The sequence below is a fragment of the Rhinoraja longicauda genome, chromosome 41 (assembly GCF_053455715.1).
Source record: "Rhinoraja longicauda isolate Sanriku21f chromosome 41, sRhiLon1.1, whole genome shotgun sequence".
Taxonomy (NCBI): Eukaryota; Metazoa; Chordata; class Chondrichthyes; order Rajiformes; family Arhynchobatidae; genus Rhinoraja; species Rhinoraja longicauda.
In genome coordinates, this window is record NC_135993.1 from 6,700,148 (window position 1) to 6,720,607 (window position 20,460).

Consider the following 20,460-nt stretch of genomic DNA (forward strand, 5'->3'; position numbering starts at 1 on the left):
CGAGTTAACCCTTTGTGCCTTGGTACAGTGAGCAGATCAGCAAGCAGCAGTCTCAGATTGACCGGCTGTACGTCAGCCTGAAGGACCTTGCCGAGGAGCGCAAGGGCACGCTGGAGCAGCACTACTGGCTCTTCCAGCTCAACCGCGAAGTCGATGAACTGGAGCAGTGGATCGCCGAGCGGGAGGTGGTGGCCGGATCTCCGGAACTCGGGCAAGACTTCGAGCACGTCACAGTGAGTCATTGTGGCGTTCACTCCCAATGTGGGGGGGGGGGGGGAGGGGCAGCGATTGAGGGCGTGCAGCGTAGGTTTACTAGGTTAATTCCCGGAATGGCAGGACTATCATATGTTGAAAGACTGGAGCGACTAGGCTTGTATACACTGGAATTTAGAAGGATGAGAGGAGATCTTATCGAAACGTATAAGATTATTAAGGGGTTGGACACGTTAGAGGCAGGAAACATGTTCCCAATGTTGGGGGAGTCCAGAACAAGGGGCCACAGTTTGAGAATAAGGGGTAGGCCATTTAGAACTGAGATGAGGAAAAACTTTTTCAGTCAGAGAGTTGTGAATCTGTGGAATTCTCTGCCTCAGAAGGCAGTGGAGGCCAATTCTCTGAATGCTTTCAAGAGAGAGCTGGATAGAGCTCTTAAGGATAGCGGAGTCAGGGGGTATGGGGAGAAGGCAGGAATGGGGTACTGATTGAGAATGATCAGCCATGATCACATTGAATGGCGGTGCTGGCTCGAATGGCCGAATGGCCTCCTCCTGCACCTATTGTCTATTGATAGAGCCAGAGACCCTGGTCTCTGCCGGGTTTTTCTGCGTGGAGTTTGCACGTTCTCCCTTTGACCGTGTGGGTTTCCCCTCGGGTGCTCCGGTTTAACTCCCAGACCCGTACGAAGACCGGCACGTCTTTGGGATGTGGGAGGAATCCGGAGCAGCCGAGGGGAAACCCATGCGGTCACTGGTAGAGCGTGCAAACTCCACGCAAAAAAACAGCAGAGGTCAGGATCGAACCAGGTTAATTGGCCCTCTGGAAATTGACCCTAACATGCGAAAGTGGGATAGCATAGAACTAGTGTGAACGGGTGATCGATGGTCGGCGTGGACCTGGTGGGCCGAAGGGCCTGTTTCCATGCTGTATCTAAGGTAATCCCAATAGACATGAAGATTTGGAGGTAAATTGGCCGCTGTAAATTGGCTCGAGTGCATGGATGAATGGTGTAAATGTGCAAGATCGAAACTTGATGGGCTGAATGGCCTGATTCTGCTCCTTTGTTTAGTTTAGCGGTACAGCGTGGAAACAGGCCCTTCGGCCCACTGAGTCCATGCTGACCATCGATCACCCGTTCACACTAGTTCTATGTTATCCCACTTTCTCATTCCCCCCCCCACACACTAAGGTCAACTAGAAGGGCTGTATCTCTAAACTAAAGAGACTGGATTGACAAGGGGGGACTGACATATGATGAAAGAGTGGATCGACAGGGCTTATAGTCAATGGAATTTAGAAGGGATCTTATAGAAACATATAAAATTCTTAAGGGATTGGACAGGCTAGATGCGGGAAAAATGTTCCCGACATTGGGGGAGTCCAGAACAAGGGGTCACAGTTTAAGAATAAGGGGTCGGCCATTTAGGACTGAGATGAGGAAAAACTTTATCACCCAGAGAGTTGTGAATCTGTGGAATTCTCTGCCACAGAAGGCAGTGGAGGCCGATTCACTGGATGTTTTCAAAAGAGTTACATGTAGCTCTTGGGGCTAACGGAATCAAGGGATATGGGGAGAAAGCAGGAACGGTGTGTTGATTTTGGATGATCAGCCATGATCATATTGAATGGAGGTGCTGGCTCGGAGGGCCGAATGGCCTACTCCAGTTTCAACACAAACTGCTGGAGTAACTCGGGCAGCTGACCCAATACAACACCTATCCATTTTCTCCAGAGATGCTGCCTGACTTGCTGAGTTACTCCAGCACTCGGTATCTATCCCTAGATCTTGAATCTCCCACTGGAGAATCCATTCTCTCCTCATCACCTCTGTAGAGTCTTATAAGTTGCAATTAAGTTTCATCTAACCCTTCGAAACTCTAGCAGAACGTAGCCTTGCCCACGGCAAATATGAAATACAAAATATGCACCTCATATTTCGCTTGGGTAGTTTGCACCCCAGCGGTATGATCGTTGACTTCTCTAACTTCAGATAACCCCTGCTTTCCCTCTCTCTTCCCTCCCCCTTCCCAGTTCTCCCACTAGTCTTACTGTCTCTGCCGACAGGATATGGGGAGAGGGCAGGAACGGGGTACTGATTGTGAATGATCAGCCATGATCACAGTGAATGGCAGTGCTGGCTCAAAGGGCCGAATGGCCTCCTCCTGCACCTATTGTCTATTGACATTCTACCTTTGTCGTGCCCCCTCCCCTGACATCAGTCTGAAGAAGAGTCTCGACCCGAAACGTCGCCCATTCCTTCTCTCCAGTGATGCTGCCTGACCCGCTGAGTTACTCCAGCATTTTGTGTCTACCTAGTCTTGCCGACCTTCCCTTACAACACACACGGCCCACTCCACATATTACTCTATTGTTAAATGATCCTGGTCTCCCACAAGTGGCTTTGCACGATGTTTTCCTGCACCTATTTTTTACGTTTGTTTGTAAAGATAGAAAATAGGTGCAGGAGGAGGCCATTCGGCCCTTCGAAACTAAAACTCCAGGTGAGACCGCACCTGGAGTATTGTGTACAGTTTTGGTCTCCTAATCTGAGGAAAGATATTCTAGCCATAGAGGGAGTACAGAGAAGGTTCACCAGATTGATCCCTGGGATGGCAGGACTTTCATATGAAGAAAGACTGGATAGACTGGGCTTATACTCGCTGGAATTTAGAAGACTGAGGGGGGATCTTATTGAAACATATAAAATTCTTAAGGGGTTGGAGAGGCTAGATGCGGGAAGATTGTTCCCGATGTTGGGGAAGTCCAGAACCAGGGGTCACAGCTTAAGGAAAAGGGGGAAGTCTTTTAGGACCGAGATGAGAAAACATTTCTTCACACAGAGAGTGGTGGATCTGTGGAATTCTCTGCCACAGAAGGTAGTTGAGGCCAGTTCTTTGGCTATATTTAAGAGGGAGTTGGATGTGGCTAAAGGGATCAGGGGGTATGGAGAGAAGGCAGGTACGGGATACTGAGTTGGATGATCAGCCATGATCATATTGAATGGCGGTGCGTACAGGCTCGAAGGGCCGAATGGCCTACTCCTGCACCTATTTTCTATGTTTCTAAACTAAGACGCTGTGGTTTGCGCACCTTGCAGTTGCTGCTGGAGAAGTTCACGGAGTTTGCGCACGAGACGGCGATGATCGGCCAGGAGCGGGTGAACACGGTCAACCAGATGGTGGACGAGCTGATCGACTACGGGCACGGCGACGCGGTCACCATCGCCGAGTGGAAGGACGGGCTGTGCGAGGCCTGGGCCGACCTGCTGGAGCTGATGGAGACCCGTGCCCAGATGCTGTCCGCCTCGCAGGAGCTGCACAAGTTCTTCAGCGACTGCAAGGACGTGGTCGGCCACATCGAGGAGAAGCACAAGCTGCTCCCTGACGTGGCGATCGGCGACTCCACCAGCACCTTCACTCTGCAACGCATGCTCAGCTCCTTCGAACACGATATCCAGGCGCTCGTTATCCAGGTATCTCACTTCAGTGTTAAAGCCCTCCCGCGCTCCGACATAACAAACACCTTCCGACACTGATGCTCAGAGTAAAGGCACAACTTTATCAATGAACGAATGAATGAATGAATGAATGAGCGGCACGGTGGCGCAGCGGTTGGTCATAAGTGATAGGAGCAGAATTAGGCCATTCGACCCGTCAGGTCCACTCCGCCATTCAATCACAGCCGATCTATCTCCCCCTCCAAATCCCATTCTTCTCCCCATAACCACTGACACCCGTACTAATCAAGAATCTATCTATCTCTGCCTTCAGATAGGCACAAAACGCTGAAGTAATTCAGGGCGGCACGGTGCCATAGTGGTAGAGCTACTGGTTTACAGCACCAGAGACCCGGGTTCGATCCTGACTACGGGCGCTGTCTGTACGGAGTTTGTACGTTCTCCCCGTGACCTGCGTGGGTTTTCTCCGAGATCTTCGGTTTCCTCCCACACTCCAAAGACGTGCAGGTTTGTAGGTTAATTGGCTGGGCAAATGTAAAAATTGTCCCTAGTGGGTGTGGGATAGTGTTAGTGTGCGGGGATCGCTGGGCGGCGCGGACCCGGTGGGCCGAAGGGCCTGTTTCTGCGCTGTATCTCTAAATCTAAAAAAATCTAAAAAATCTAAATGAATGAATGAATGAATGAATAAGTCTATTGGCCAAGTATATGCACATACAAGGAATGTGCATTGGTGCTCCGCTCACAAATGACAACACAAACACACAGTTAACAATTAAGAATAAAGCATAAACACATCAAAACAATAAGGATACGACGTTACGGTCTAAACGTGCGGGTGAAAGTAAACCAGAGCAAAAAAAGAGACTACAGACTTTGGTTATTGAGTAGGACTATCACTCGTGGAAAAAAGCTGTTTTTATGTCCGGCTGTGGCTGCCAGACATTATTACGCTAGCGGGACTGGGAGAGTCATTCTCGCAGCTCCTCGCGGCGAACCAACTCCGTTAGTTTGTGCACCGGCTGTATATTTATACATGAGTCGTCACGGGTCCAGCTAATCACTCGATCAGCACATTTCCGCACCGGTTCTCCTTGTCTAGAACAGACTTGTTGTTCTCTGCAGTACTACTCTGGTATCGGCCCTCTCTCCTCCGGTCACAACACCCACTGCAGTTCAGCAAAACAACCTGGTATACATTAACACAAACTTTTTAAACACACAGACTGTGGGTGAGGCTGCCATTGCTGACGGCGCCACCTGGTGGAATGGTAGAAAGGTAGAGCATTGGGGTCTGATTACAGATAGATCAAAGTTCTCCAATGAGGTAGGTGGGTGAGGACCACTCTAGCTGGTGAAGATGGGAGGTGAGGACCACTCTCTACTTGGTGAAGATGGGAGGTGAGGACCACTCTCTACTTGGTGAAGATGGGATGTGAGGACCACTCTCTAGCTGGTGAAGAATGAAGGTGAGGACCACTCTAGCTGATGCAGAATAAAGGTGAGGACCAAACTCTAGTTGATGAAGATGGGAGGTGAAGACCACACTCTAGCTGAGGAAGAATGAAGGTGAGGACCACTCTAGCTGATGAAGATGGGAGGTGAGGACCACTCTCTAGCTGATGAAGAATGAAGGTGAGGACCAAACTCTAGATGATGAAGATGGGAGTTGAGGCCCAAACTCTAGTTGATGAAGATGGGAGGTGAGGACCACTCTCTATTGGTGAAGATGGAAGGTGAGGACCACTCTCTGGTTGATGAAGATGGGAGGTGAGGACCACACTCTAGTTGATGAAGATGGGAGGTGAGGACCACTCACTCTAGTTGATGAAGATGGGAGGTGAGGACCACACTCTAGTTGGTGAAGATGGGAGGTGAGGACCACACTCTAGTTGATGAAGATGGGAGGTGAGGACCACTCTCTAGTAGATGAAGATGGGAGGTGAGGACCATACTCTAGTTGATGAAGATGGGAGGTGAGGGCCACTCTCTGGTTGATGAAGATGGGAGGTGAGGACCACACTCTAGTTGGTGAAGATGGGAGGTGAGGACCACACTCTAGTTGATGAAGATGGGAGGTGAGGACCACACTCTAGTTGGTGAATATGGGAGGTGAGGACCACTCTCTAGTAGATGAAGATGGGAGGTGAGGACCATACTCTAGTTGATGAAGATGGGAGGTGAGGACCACTCTCTGGTTGGTGAAAATGGAAGGTGAGGATCTCTCTAGTTGGTGAAGATGGAAGGTGAGGAGCACACTCTAGCTGAGGAAGAATGAAGGTGAGGACCACTCACTCTAGTTGATGAAGAATAAAGGTGAGGACCACTCTCTAGCCGATGACGAATGAAGGTGAGGACCAAACTCTAGATGATGAAGATGGGAGGTGAGGACCACTCACTCTTGTTGATGAAGATGGGAGGTGAGGACCACACTCTAGTTGGTGAAGATGGGAGGTGAGGACCACACTCTAGTTGGTGAAGATGGGAGGTGAGGACCACTCTCTAGTAGATGAAGATGGGAGGTGAGGACCACACTCTAGTTGATGAAGATGGGAGGTGAGGACCACTCACTCTAGTTGATGAAGATGGGAGGTGAGGACCACACTCTAGTTGGTGAAGATGGGAGGTGAGGACCACACTCTAGTTGGTGAAGATGGGAGGTGAGGACCACTCTCTAGTAGATGAAGATGGGAGGTGAGGACCATACTCTAGTTGATGAAGATGGGAGGTGAGGACCACTCTCTGGTTGATGAAGATGGGAGGTGAGGACCACACTCTAGTTGGTGAAGATGGGAGGTGAGGACCACACTCTAGTTGATGAAGATGGGAGGTGAGGACCACACTCTAGTTGGTGAAAATGGGAGGTGAGGACCACTCTCTAGTAGATGAAGATGGGAGGTGAGGACCATACTCTAGTTGATGAAGATGGGAGGTGAGGACCACTCTCTGGTTGGTGAAGATGGGAGGTGAGGACCACTCTCTGGTTGGTGAAAATGGAAGGTGAGGATCTCTCTAGTTGATGAAGATGGGAGGTGAGGACCACACTCTAGTTGGTGAAGAATGAAGGTGAGGACCACTCACTCTAGTTGATGAAGATGGGAGGTTAGGACCACTCTCTGGTGAAGATGAGAGGTGAGGACCATTCTCCAGTTGGTGTAGATGGGAGTTGAGGACCACTCTCTAGCTGAGGAAGAATGAAGGTGAGGACCACTCTCTAGTTGGTGAAGATGGGAGGTGAGGACCACTCTCTACTTGGTGAAGATGGGAGGTGAGGACCACTCTAGTTGATGAAGAATGAAGGTGAGGACCACTCTCTAGTTGATGAAGAATGAAGGTGAGGACCAAACTCTAGTTGATGAAGATGGGAGGTGAGGACCACTCTACTTGGCGAATAATAAAGGTGAGGACCACTCTCTAGTTGGTGAAGATGGGAGGTGAGGACCACTCTCTATTGGTGAAGATGGAAGGTGAGGACCACTCTCCACTTGATGAAGAATGAAGGCGAGGACCACTCTCTAGTTGGTGAAGATGGGAGGTGAGGACCACTCTCTACTTGGTGAAGAATAAAGGTGGCGACTACTCTCTAGATGATGAAGATGGGAGGTGAGAACCAAACTCTACTTGATGAAGATGGGAGGTGAGGACCACTCTTTATTGGTGAAGAATAATGGTGAGGACCACTCTCTAGTTGGTGAAGGTGAGAGGTGAGGATCACTCTCTGGTTGATGAAGATGGGAGGTGAGGACCACTCTCTAGTTGATGAAGTATAAAGGTGAGGACCACTCTCCAGCTGATGAAGAATGAAGGTGAGGACCAAACTCTAGTTGGTGAAGATGGGAGGTGTGGACCACTCTACTTGGCGAATAATAAAGGTGAGGACCACTCTCTAGTTGGTGAAGATGGGAGGTGAGGATCACTCACTCTAGTTGATGAAGAATAAAGGTGAGGACCACTCTCTAGCTGATGAAGAATAAAGGTGAGGACCACTCTCTAGCTGATGAAGAATAAAGGTGAGGACCACTCTCTAGTTGATGAAGATGGGAGGTGCGGACCACTCTCTATTGGTGAAGATGGGAGGTGAGGACCGCTCTCTACTTGGTGAAGATGGGAGGTGAGGACCACTCTCTATTGGTGAAGATGGGAGGTGAGGACCACTCACTCTAGCTGATGAAGAATGAAGGTGAGGACCAAACTCTAGTTGGTGAAGATGGGAGGTGAGGACCGCTCTCTACTTGGTGAAGATGGGAGGTGAGGACCAAACTCTAGTTGGTGAAGATGGGAGGTGAGGACCACTCACTCTAGTTGATGAAGAATGAAGGTGAGGACCACTCTCTGGTTGATGAAGATGGGAGGTGAGGACCACTCTCTGGTTGATGAAGATGGGAGGTGAGGACCACTCTCTAGCTGATTTGGGATGAATGCAGGAGTGGGTGGTGGGCCTGGATGCGAAGGGCCGGTTTGGCTGCTGTGCCCGGCTGTGACTCTGGGCGGCGTCTCTGTTTCCAGGTGCGGCAGCTGCAGGAGAACGCGGCACAGCTGCGGACGGTGTACGCGGGGGAGAACGCGGAGGCCATCCAGATGCAGGAGCAGCAGGTGATGCAGGCCTGGAAGGAGCTGCTGGGCACCTGTGACCAGCGCAAGCTGCAGCTCACCACTACCGGCGACAAGATCCGCTTCTTTGGCCTGGTGCGTGAGCTGGTGGGTTGGATGGACAGCATCATCTGCCAGATCGGCACCGGAGAGAAGCCTCGGTAGGTGACGGGCGGAGACGGGCAAGGGGCAGTGGGCAGGGGAGGGCATTGGGCATGAGTAACTATGGGTAGAGCAGGCAACAGATGAAAGGGGCAGAGGGCAACGGTGAATGAGCAGAGGGGGGCAACAGTGGGTAGAGTGGGCACCAGGCAGAAAGGATCAAAGGGTGGATGGGGCAATGGGCTGGGGTAACTGTGCAGAGAGGGGGCAGTGGTCAGAGGGGGCAGTGGGCAGGGCAATGGGCAGAGGGGCAATGTGTTGAGGGAGGCAATGGGTAGGGGCATCAGGCAGAAAGGGCAGTGGACAGAGGAGGGCACTGGGCAGGGGCGGCTATGAGTAGAGCAGGCAACAGGTGAAAGGGGCAGAGGGGGGCAATGGGTGAATGGGCAGAGGGGGCAACAGTGGGTAGAGTGGGCACCAGGCAGTAAGGGCAGTGGGTAAAGATGGGAAGGGGGCCAGGGGCAATGGGCAAAGAGGGGGGCAATGGGTAGGGGCATCAGGCAGAAAGGGCAGTGGGTAGGGTCAACAAGTCGAGGGGCAAAGGGCAGGAGGGGGAAGTATGCAGGGGGGCAACTGTCAAAGAGGGTGACGGGCAGGGGGAACAGTGGGCAGAATGGACAGTGGGCAGGGTCAACGGGCAGGGGGAACAGTGGGCAGATGGGGCATTGGGTCGAGGGGATAGTGGAGGAAGGGTGTTGGGAGAGAGTGGGGGAGGGGTGTGGGGAGAGAGTGGGGGAGGGGTGTGGGGAGAGTGGGGGAGGGGAGTGGGGGAAGGGTGTGGGGAGAGTGGGGGAGGGGAGTGGGGAAGGGTGTGGGGGGAGTGGGGGAAGGGTGTGGGGAGAGAGTGGGGGAGGGGAGTGGGGGGAGGGGTGTGGGGAGAGTGGGGGAGGGGTGTGGGGAGAGAGTGGGGGAGGGGAGTGGGGAAGGGTGTGGGGGGAGTGGGGGAGGGGAGTGGGAGAAGGGTGTGGGGAGAGTGGGGGAAGGGTGTGGGGGAGGGGTGTGGGGAGAGTGGGGGAAGGGTGTGGGGGGAGGGGTGTGGGGAGAGTGGGGGAGGGGTGTGGGGAGAGTGGGGGAGGGGTGTGGGGAGAGTGGGGGAGGGGTGTGGGGAGAGTGGGGGAGGGGTGTGGGGAGAGTGGGGGAGGGGTGTGGGGAGAGAGTGGGGGAGGGGTGTGGGGAGAGTGAGCGTAGGGAGTAGAATCAAAAGTAGAACTAGAGTGAACAGGTGGCCGATGGTCGGCATGGACTCAGTGGGCCGAAGGGCCTGTTTCCACGCTACACCTTTCAGTCGATCAAGGGCGTGGTGAAACAGTAACGGCCTTTTCTTCCCCAGAGACGTCTCTTCGGTGGAGGTACTGATGAATTATCACCAGGGGCTCAGAGGGGAGATTGAAGCCCGGCACAAGAAACTCAAGTCGTGCGTTGAGTTGGGCAAAACTTTGCTCACTAGCAAACTCCAGGCTTCTGGTGAGGTAATTAGTCAATCAACCTGCCGTGAAACTGACAGATCGTAGCTTAGTTTAGAGATAAAGCGCGGAAACAGGCCCTTCAGCCCGCGCCGACCAGCACATTATCACTACCCTACACGCACTAGGGACATTCTGCACTTGTACCAAGCCAATTAACCGACAAACCTGCACGTCTTTGGAGTGTAGGAGGAAAGCAAAGATCTCGGAGAAAACCCACGCAGGTCACGGGGAGAACGTACAAACTCCGTACAGACGGCGCCCGTAGTCGGGATCGAACCCGGGTCTCTGGCGCTGTAAAGCAGCAACTCTACCGCTGCACCGCCTAATAGACAGGTATCTGATTACTGCAGGGAGGTTACATGGAAACATTTCTTATTCCAAGACAGCTTTTTTTCTTCTCACCAATTGCCAAAGTTAATTTTAACTAGTTCCCAAGTTCCTGATCGGAAGTGCATTGCAATCAATTGGACCCGTTTAATACAAATAATGTTCCTTAATTCATCAAGAAAATAGTCAGGTGGTATCAGTGTAGATGGGGCATCTTAGTCGGGAAGGGCAAGTTGGGCCGAAAGGCCTGTTTCTGTGCTGTTTGACTCTATGAGAGCATTATATCCAAATTACTGTTCAGAACTGCCTGATCAATACTACACTGCCCCGACCTAGTTCTCCGACCAGTCTGATCGCCCTCATTAAATTTTATCTTTGTCTGCCTTGTCACCTTCCCCTCACCTCGCAACCCATTCTACATTTCCCTTGAACTTCATCCCCTTTGATCTCTCGTCATCCACACCTTACCCTTGATAGAAACATCTGGAGGAGGCCATTCGGCCCTTCGAACCAGCACCGCCATTCAACATGATCATGGCTGATCATCCACCATCAGTACCATGTTCCTGCTTTCTCAACATATCCCATGATTCCCTTAGCCCAAAGAGCTAAATCTAACTCTCTCTTGAGAAACATCCATATCTCCGTGTCTCCCTCTCCCCTGATTCTGTCTGAACAAGGGTCTCGACCCGAAACGTCGCCCATTCCTTCTCTCCAGAGACGCTGCCTGGCCCGCTGAGTTGCTCCAGAATTTTGTGTCCATCTTCGGAGTAAACCAGCATCTGTAGTTCTTTCCCACACACTGGGGCCTTTGGCTACCGTAGCAGTTCCCTCCAACACGAGGTTCGTAGTGTTGAGAGTTTGAATCTGACTCCAGCTCTGGCTTGTTTGTAGATTCAGGAGAGGCTGGACAAGGTGCTGAAGAAGCAGAACGAGATGATGGAGAAGTGGGAGAAGCACTGGGAGTGGTTACAACAGAGTGAGTATTGTCGTGTTCTTGTTCTATGTCTGTATAAAACTTGAGAGTCCTCATGGTACAACGGAAGTCTTTATTACATTAACAATGCTGGCAGCAAGACAACTAAAAAATGGCTGCAGCCACAAGATCTGTCTGCACACTCACACACTGTGTACAGACAGAGATAACCATCCCTTTGTCCTGTGCAGCACCACCTGCTGCACGGGAGGAGCAACGGGTCCTCCCACCCCACACGGTCCACCAAACATCACAGATATCAGCACTGGATGGTAACGCACAAACAACAGGACATCCTGCACTTGCTCACCATGCACCTTGCTGTTGCGTGCTAACCAGTCCGCAGAAAGATAACCCAGAGAGTTGTGACTCTGTGGGATTCTCTGTCACAGAAGGCAGTGGAGGCCGATTCACTGGATGAATTTAAAAGAGAGTTAGATAGAGCTCTAGGGGCTAGCGGAATCAAGGGATATGGGGAGAAGGCAGGCACGGGTTATTGATTGTGGATGACCAGCCATGATCACAATGAATGGCGGTGCTGGCTCGAAGGGCCAAATGACCTCCTCCAGCACCTAGTTTCTATGTAATCTATGATTACAATCAAGCCATCCACAGTGTAGATACGTGAAAAAGGGAATAACATTTACTGCAAGATAAAGTTCATTAAAGTCTTTTTAAAGACAGTCCGAGGGTCTCCAATGAGGTAGATAGTAGGTCAGGACTGTTCACTAGATGTTGGTGGGATGGTTTACTCACCTGATAACAGCTGGGAAGAAACTGTCCCTGAATCTGGAGGTGTGCGTTTTCACACTTCTGTAACTTTTGCCTGATGGGAGAGGGGAGAAGAGGGAGTGGCCGGGGTGAGACTGGTCCTTGATGATGATGCTGCTGGCCTTGCCGAGGCAGCGTGAGGTGTAGATGGAGTCGATGGATGGGAGGTTGGTTTGTGTGATGGTCTGGGCTGCGTCCGCAATTCTCCGCGATTTCTTGCGGTTAATTCCCGGAATGGCGGGACTGTCGTATGTTGAAAGGCTGGAGCGATTGGGCTTGGAAACACTGGAATTTAGAAGAATGAGGGGGGATCTTATTGAAACATATAAGATAATTAGGGGATTGGACACATTAGAGGCAGGAAACATGTTCCCAATGTTGGGGGAGTCCAGAACAAGGGGCCACAGTTTAAGAATAAGGGGTAGGCCATTTGGAACGGAGATGAGGAAGAACTTTTTCAGTCAGAGAGTGGTGAAGGTGTGGAATTCTCTGCCTCAGAAGGCAGTGGAGGCCAGTTCATTGGATGCTTTCAAGAGAGAGCTGGATAGAGCTCTTAAGGATAGCGGAGTGAGGGGGTATGGGGAGAAGGCAGGAACGGGGTACTGATTGAGAGTGATCAGCCATGATCGCATTGAATGGCGGTGCTGGCTCGAAGGGCTGAATGGCCTACTCCTGCACCTATTGTCTATTGTCTATTGTCTATTGTCTATTGTCAAAACCACGAATGACTTTAAGGCCCGCATAGCAGTTGGCCAAATAACCATCTTATGCGCTAGAATCTTCCACCTACTCTAGTTGCCTGACGCCATACAATTTGCAGTTAGCTAGGCTTGGGTTAGCTGATGGCTAGCATGAACTCAGTGGGCTGAAGGGCCTGTTTCCATGCTAAATGACCATAGGGCCCACGTACCAATAGGCCAAATGGCTGTCCATCTGGTCTTGTTGCCTAACCTGGAATAGAGTGGATGTGGAGATGATGCCCCTACTGGTGGGATAGTGTAGGACCAGAGGGCACAGCCTCAGAATTAAAGGACGTTCCTTGAGGAGGGAGATGAGAAAGAATTTCTTTAGTCAGAGGGTGGTGGATCTGTGGAATTCATTGCCACAGACGGCAGTGGACAGGGTCGCCAACTGTCCCGTATTAGCCGGGACATCCCGTATTTTGGGCTAAATTAGTTTGTCCCGTACGGGACCGCCCTTGTCCCCGTATTAGTAGGGTTGCCAACTTCCTCGCTCCCAAATAAGGGACAAAGGGTGACGTCACCCCACCCAGCCACCGGCCACGTGCACCCGCTCCACCAATGGCGGCCGCTCCACCAACTATAGCACTCCCAAATACGGGACAAGGTGACGTCACCGCCCCGCGCACCACGTGACCTCACCCAGCCAGCGGCCGCCATTGGTGGAGCGGGAGCACGTGGCCGCTGGCTGGGTGAGGTCACGTGGTGCGCGGGGCGGTGACGTCACCTTGTCCCGTATTTGGGAGTGCAATAGTTGGCAACCCTAGCTGTGGAGGCCAAGTCAATGGATGTTTTTAAGGCAGTGATGGATAGATTCTTGATTAGGATGGGTGTTAACGGTTATGGGGGGAAGGCTGGAGAATGGGGTGAGGAGGGATACTTTGTAAGTTTTATCAGCGCCCTTTAGGTGGCGACTATTTACACACCTTGGATATGCAAGCGAAGAATTTCGCTGTGACTTGCCACATGTAACAATTACGTGTCACACAGAAACTCTTCCCAAGTTTATAGTTTTATATTATTATTTTTACCTTCTCTCTTCAAAAATTAAAAAATTGAAGCTATGTAAGAACTTTGTAACAAATGTGTTTTTTTTAAATTTCGATTCGTACATATGCTTTTCAAAAAAAAATTAAAAAAAATAAAATAAAATTTTAAAAAAAGAAAATAGGTGCATTTGGCCCTTCGAGCCTGTACGCACCGCCATTTATTGTGATCATGGCTGATCATCCACAATCAGTAACCCGTGCCTTCCTTCTCCCCGTATCCCTTGATTCCACTAGCCCCTAGAGCTCTGTCTCTTTTAAATTCATCCAGTGAATTGGCCTCCACTGCCCTCTGTGGCAGAGAATTCCACAACTTCACAACTCTCTGGGTGAAAAAGTTTCTCCTCACCTCAGTTTTAAATGGCCTCCCCTTTATTCTTAGACTGTGTGTGTGGCCCCTGGTTCCGGACTCCCCCAACATTGGGAACATTTTTCCTGCATCTAGCTTGTCCAGTCCTTTTATGATTTTATATGTCTCTATAAGATCTCCCCTCTCATCGTTCTAAACTCCAGTGAATACAAGCCCAGTCTTTGCAATCTTTCCTCATGACAGTCCCGGGGATTAACCTGGTGGATCTACGCTGCACTGCCTCAATAGCAAGGACGTCCTTCATAAACGCACGGCCTGATTCTGCTCCCCTCGCTCACGGACGTACAAACCCAGGGGGGGGTGGGGTGGGGTGGGGTGGGGTGGCGGGCCATTGACGTGATCTCTGGCTCCCCCCTCAGTGCTGGAGGTCCACCAGTTTGCGCAGGAGGCGGTGGTTGCGGAGTCGTGGCTGAGCACCCAGGAGCGGGTGGTGACCAGCAAGCAGATCGGCGAGAGCGTGGACGAGGTGGAGCAGCTGATCAAGCGGCACGAGTCCTTCCGCAAGTCGGCGGCCGCGTGGGAGGAGCGCTTCAGCTCGCTACGGAGACTCACCACGGTAGGTCATGGAGTCTAGTTTGGTTTAGAGACGCGGCGCGGACCCGGTGGGGCGGTGGGCCTGACCAGCGATCCCCGCACACTGACACCATCCTACACCCACTAGGGACCATTTGTACATTTACCCAGCCAATTAACCTACATACCTGCACGCCTCCGAAGGTCTCGGAGAAAACCCGCGCAGGTCAGGGGGAGAACGTACAAACTCCGTACAGACGGCGCCCGTAGTCGGGATCGAACTCGGGTCTCCGGCGCTGCATTCGCTGTAAGGCAGCAACTCTACCGCGGCGCCACCGTGCTGCCCATAGGGTGTCATTGAGCCATAGAGTGATACAGTGTGGAAACAGGCCCTTCGACCCAACTTGCCCACATCGGCCAACATGCCCCATCTATACTAGTCTCACCCGCCCGCGTTTGGCCCACATCCCTCCAAACCTGCCCTATCCATGAACCTGGCCAACTGTTTCTTAAACGTTGGGATAGTCCCAGCCTCAACTACCTCGTCTGGCAGCTCATTCCACACACCAACCACCCTCTGTGTGAAAAAGCTACCCCCTCAGATTCCTATTAAATTTTTCCCCCTTCACCGTGAACCCACGCCCTCTGGTCCTTGATTCACCCACTCACCAGGTGGCCTGCCTGCCCAGTCGCTGTTTTACATACACGCAAACTGCCGGGGTATCTCAGCGGGTCAGGCAGCATCTCTGGAGAAGAGGGGAGCGTTTAGAAACGAAGACAGAGGCTGGAAAGAGAAAGGTGAAAGCACATTGAGCTGTGATGCTGGTCAGATGGAGCCAGAGGGGGAGGGGATTGGATGGGGAGGTCATGGGTGGGTGTGTGGGGGTGCTGGGGGCGGGTAATGAACCTACATAACCAGCATCATCTGCAGTGGCCGAGCTGCTGCCTTACAGCGCCAGAGACCCAGGTTCGATCCTGACCACGGGTGCTGTCTGTACGGAGTTTGTACGTTCTCCCTGTGACCCGCGTGGGTTTTCTCCGGGTGCTCCGGTTTCCTCCCACACTCCAAAGACTTGCAGGTTTATAGATTGATTGCCCTCGGTAAATTGTAAATTGTCCCTAGTGTGTAGGATAGGGCCAGTGTATGGGGTGATCGGTAATCGGTGCAGACTCAGTGGGCCGAGGGGCCTGTTTCCGCGCTGCACGTCTAAGGCGTATTGTTGTGATGTGTCCCCAGCTGGAGCGGATGGAGAACAAGTCACCGTTTGCCATTCAGCAGCAGCAGCAGCAGCAGCAGCAGCAGCAGCAGCAGCAGCAGCAGCAGCAGCAGCAGCCGCAGCAGCAGCAGCCGGCCACTCCCATGTTGAGCCGTAGGGTGCTGCCCGAGTCCAGGCCGTCTCCGGTCAAGCAGTCGGTGGCGGTGGCCGGGACCCGCCCCATCAAGCAGCAGGCCCAGCTGGAGATGGTCGATGACCCCGGGGACCGGGACAGATGCGGCGGGGAGGGAGAGCAGCGCGCAGCGACGATGGAGGCTTTGCCGGCGCAGCAGGACAGGCCGGAGCCTGCTGCCCCGCGGAGGCACCAGTCTGAGGGCAGGCGGGAGCGGCCGCAGGGCAAGGCAGAGCCGGCGGAGGGGAGGCCTGAGCGCCGGGGTGATCGGTCAGAACCGCACAGCGAACCGCGGGAATCCGAGCACGAAGCTGGGTGAGTGAAAGCCCCCCACTCCCCCCCTCTCCCCTCCCCCCCCACTCCCCCGCCCTCCCCCTCCTCCCTCCTCCCCCCTCCCTCCCGGGCAGTCATTGTAGACAAACAACCTAGAGGGGTCTCAACCCTTCTTCATTCTGCTGACGGGTCTCGATCTGAAATCTCACCCATTCCTTCTCTCCAGAGATGCTGCCCGTCCCGCTGAGTTACTCCAGCATTTTGTGTCTATCTTCGGTTTAACCAGCATCTGCACTTCCTTCCCACACCTTGTTTGTTTTCTTTTTTCATTCCTTCCCTCCCCCCAACTCCCCTCGCCCCACTTCCACCCATTTCTCTCCCCTTTCCCCGCTCCCCCCTTTCTCCTCCTGTTCCTTCCTCTGGCTTCACAATTCGCACCTCTTCTATCCTTATTGAACACCTTCTGTCTTTTCATCGCTGGCCTTTGTCCAACCATCTGCCCCTTGGCTTCCTGTGGCAGCTGTACTGTTCCGTACAGCATCAGCATCTCCATACAAACGTCGTTCAGTTTAATTTATTGTCACGTTTATTGTTGCGTGCGGAAAGACAATACATGATTACAATCGGGTCATTCACTGATATATTGTAAAGGGAATATCGTGAATAACGCTTAGTGCAAGGTAAAGTCTGATTAACGATAGTCCGAGGGTCACCGAAGAGGTAGATAGTAATTCAGCACTGCTCTCTGGTTGTGGTAGGACGGTTCAGTGGCCTGATAACAGCTGGGAAGAAACTGTCCCTGGATCTGGAGGTGCTCGTTTTCACACTTCTGTACCTCTTGCCTGATGGGAGAGGGGAGAAGAGGGAGTGGCCGGGGTGAGACTGGTCCTTGATTATGCTGCTGGCCTTGCCGAGGCAGCGTGAGGTGTAGATGGAGTCAGTGGAAGGGAGGTTGGTTTAAGTGATGGTTTGGGCTGCGTCTGCAATTCTCTGCAATTTCCTGTGGTCTTGGATGGAGCTGTTCCCAAACCAAGCTGTGATGCATCCTGATAAGATTAAAACGAATATAATTTCAGATAGTTCCTCTGTCCTCTCTTTCCCCTCCCCCTTCCCAGTTCTCCCACTAATCTTCCTGTCTCCTACTACATCCTATATTTGTCCAGCCACCTCCCCTGATATCAGTCTGAAGAAGGGTCTCGACCCGAAACGTCACCCATTCCTTCTCTCCCGAGATGCTGCCTGACCTGCTGAGTTACTCCAGCAATTTGCTACCTTAGATTAAAACTGAAGTGAGAAAAATGTTGGGGGAGTCCAGAGCCAGGGGCCACACACAGTCTAAGAATAAAGGGGAGGCCATTTAAAACCGAGGTGGGAAAAAACATTTCCAGCCAGAGAGTTGTGAATTTGTGGAATTCTCTGCCACAGAGGGCAGTGGAGGCCAATTCACTGGATGAATTTAAGAGAGAGTTAGATAGAGCTCTAGGGGCTAGCGGAATCAGGGGATGTGGGGAGAAGGCAGGCAAGGGTTACTGATTGTGGATGATCAGCCATGATCACAATGAATGGCGGTGCTTGCTCGAAGGGCCGAAGGTCCTCCTCCTGCACGTTTTCAAAAAGATGCCTTGTACGGAAACTTGTGGTTTGACTACGGTGGCCTTGTTTCCACAGGGACAGGAGAACAACTATGGCTGATATCGTGGAGCAACTGCAGGAGAAGGTGAGTAAGACCAAGCTCATCCTTGCCCTGGGGGGAACAATTTAGGCTGAACGAGTTTACCACCTAGACTACTGCAACTCCCTATACACTGGGATCAGCCAATCTTCCCTGTCCCGCCTGCAACTGGTCCAAAACGCCGCAGCGAGACTCCTGACGGGTACCCGTAAAAGGGACCACATCACCCCGATTCTGGCCTCTCTCCACTGGCTCCTGTACGGTACAGAATCAACTTCAAGCTCCTCTTATTCACGTATAAAGCTCTAAATGGACATTCCTCCCCCTACATCAAAAATCTTCTAACCCCCCTCTCTAACTCCAGGTCCCTCAGGTCGGCCGACTTGGGGCTACTCACTATCCCGCGGTCTAGGCTTAAGCTCAGGGGTGACCGCGCTTTTGCGGTTGCAGCTCTTAGACTGTGGAACAGCATCCCTCTCCCCATCAGAACTGCCCCCTCCATCGACTCCTTTAAGTCCAGGCTCAAAACCTATTTCTACTCCCTAGCGTTTGAGGCTCATTGAGGAGGCGCTGTGAACTGTTTGCGTGCTACTGTATGTTTCATTTTTTTCCTTAGTACCTAATCAGATGTACAGCACTTTGGTCAACGTGGGTTGTTTTTAAATGTGCTATACAAATAAAATTGACTTGACTTGACTTTTTGACATTGAACGTTGCGGAGTTTCTGGCACGGAACCATCTAAATCCACAGCCAAAGAGGAAGGTAGAGGTTCACACGCTCCTCTTCAGAACCTTTGTCAACTCCATTCAGTGTTCCCGGTGTGGCTTCGTGCACGTCGGCGAGACTAAACTCACTGGAGTTCAGAAGGAGGAGAGGGGATCTTACAGAGACATGTAAAATTATAAAAGGACTGGACAAAGATAGATGCAGGAAAAAATGTTCCCAATGTTGGGGGGAGTCCAGAACCAGGGCCCACACACAGTCTAAGAATAAAGGGGAGGCCATTTAAAACAGAGGTGAGAAGGAAACTTTTTCACCCAGAGAGTTGTGAATTTGTTGAATTCTCTGCCACAGAGGGCAGTGGAGGCCAATTCACTGGATGAATTTAAAAGAGAGTTAGATAGAGCTCCAGGGGCTAGTGCAATCAAGGGATATGGGGAGAAGGCAGGCACGGGTTACTGATTGTGGATGATCAGCCATGATCACAGTGAATGGCGGTGCTAGAAAAAGGCCAAATGGCCTCCTCCTGCACCTGTTTTCTATGTTTCTAAGACTAGGCGACCATTTCACGGGGAGAACGTGCAAATTCCGTACGGACAGCACCCGAGGTCAGGATCGAACCCGGGTCTCTGGCGCTGTGAGGCAGCAGCTCTACCTGCTGCACCACCGGGCAGTCATCACAGGCTTATCTGTCTGCGGTCTCCTGCACCTTGACAATAGACAATGGAGGAGGCCATTCAGCCCTTCGAGCCAGAACCGCCATTCAATGTGATCATGGCTGATCATTCTCAATCAGTACCCTGTTCCTGCCTTCTCCCCATACCCCTTGACTCCGCTATCCTTAAGAGCTCTATCTAGCTCTCTCTTGAATGCATTCAGAGAATTGGCCTCCACTGCCTTCTGAGGCAGAGAATTCCACAGATTCACAACTCTCTGACTGAAAAAGTTTTTCCTCATCTCAGTTCTAAATGGCCTACGCCTTATTCATAATTGAGTTTCCAATTGACACCAGCACCTTGTTTTAGGCGCCGAATCGTCGGAATCTAGAGCCAAAAGGGCAGACAAAGGTTCACCTGCACCTCTCCAGAACCAAGCGCAGGCTCGGCGATCATTTCGCTGAGCACCTCCGCTCAGTCCGCCTAGGCCTACGCAATCTCCCGGTTGCCAAACACTTTAACTCCCCCTCCCATTCCCACACTGACCTTTCTGTCCTGGGCCTCCTCCACTATTCGACTGAGGTCCAATGCAAATTGGAGGATCAGCATCTCAAATTTCGCTTGTGCAGCTTACAACCCATGGAAGGACTTTCGATCTCTCTAACTTTGAGTAACCCTTTCTTCCCCTCTCTCTCCGTCCCTCTGCCACCCTTGGCTCTCCCACTGGTCTCACTGTCCTCCTGATTCATTTTCCCGATTGTGTGCCTCACTGTCGCCTTTACTAGATAGACTCGGCTTGTACTCGCTGGAATTTAGAAGATTGAGGGGGGATCTTATAGAAACTTACGAAATTCTTGAGGGGTTGGACAGGCTAGATGCAGGAAGATTGTTCCCGATGTTGGGGAAGTCCAGAACAAGGGGTCACAGTTTAAGGATAAGGGGGAAGTCTTTTAGGACCGAGATGAGAAAGTTTTTTTTCACACAGAGAGTGGTGAATCTGTGGAATTCTCTGCCACAGAAGGTAGTTGAGGCCAGTTCATTGGCTATATTTAAGAGGGAGTTAGATGTGGCCCTTGTGGCTAAAGGGATCAGGGGGTATGGAGAGAAGGCAGGTACGG

At 51.9% G+C, this 20,460-nt stretch overlaps 1 protein-coding gene across 1 annotated transcript in view; it reads left to right on the forward strand.

Moving 5' to 3' along the window:
• LOC144611831 (spectrin beta chain, non-erythrocytic 4-like) overlaps positions 1-20,460 on the forward strand; it is a 74,756-nt gene that overhangs the window by 49,304 nt on the left and 4,992 nt on the right. Inside the window, 8 exon segments of the mRNA XM_078431117.1 lie at positions 29-233; positions 3,314-3,688; positions 8,177-8,421; positions 9,753-9,891; positions 11,110-11,194; positions 14,478-14,674; positions 15,869-16,335; positions 17,962-18,010. Coding sequence (XP_078287243.1) covers positions 29-233; positions 3,314-3,688; positions 8,177-8,421; positions 9,753-9,891; positions 11,110-11,194; positions 14,478-14,674; positions 15,869-16,335; positions 17,962-18,010 — 1,762 coding nt within the window.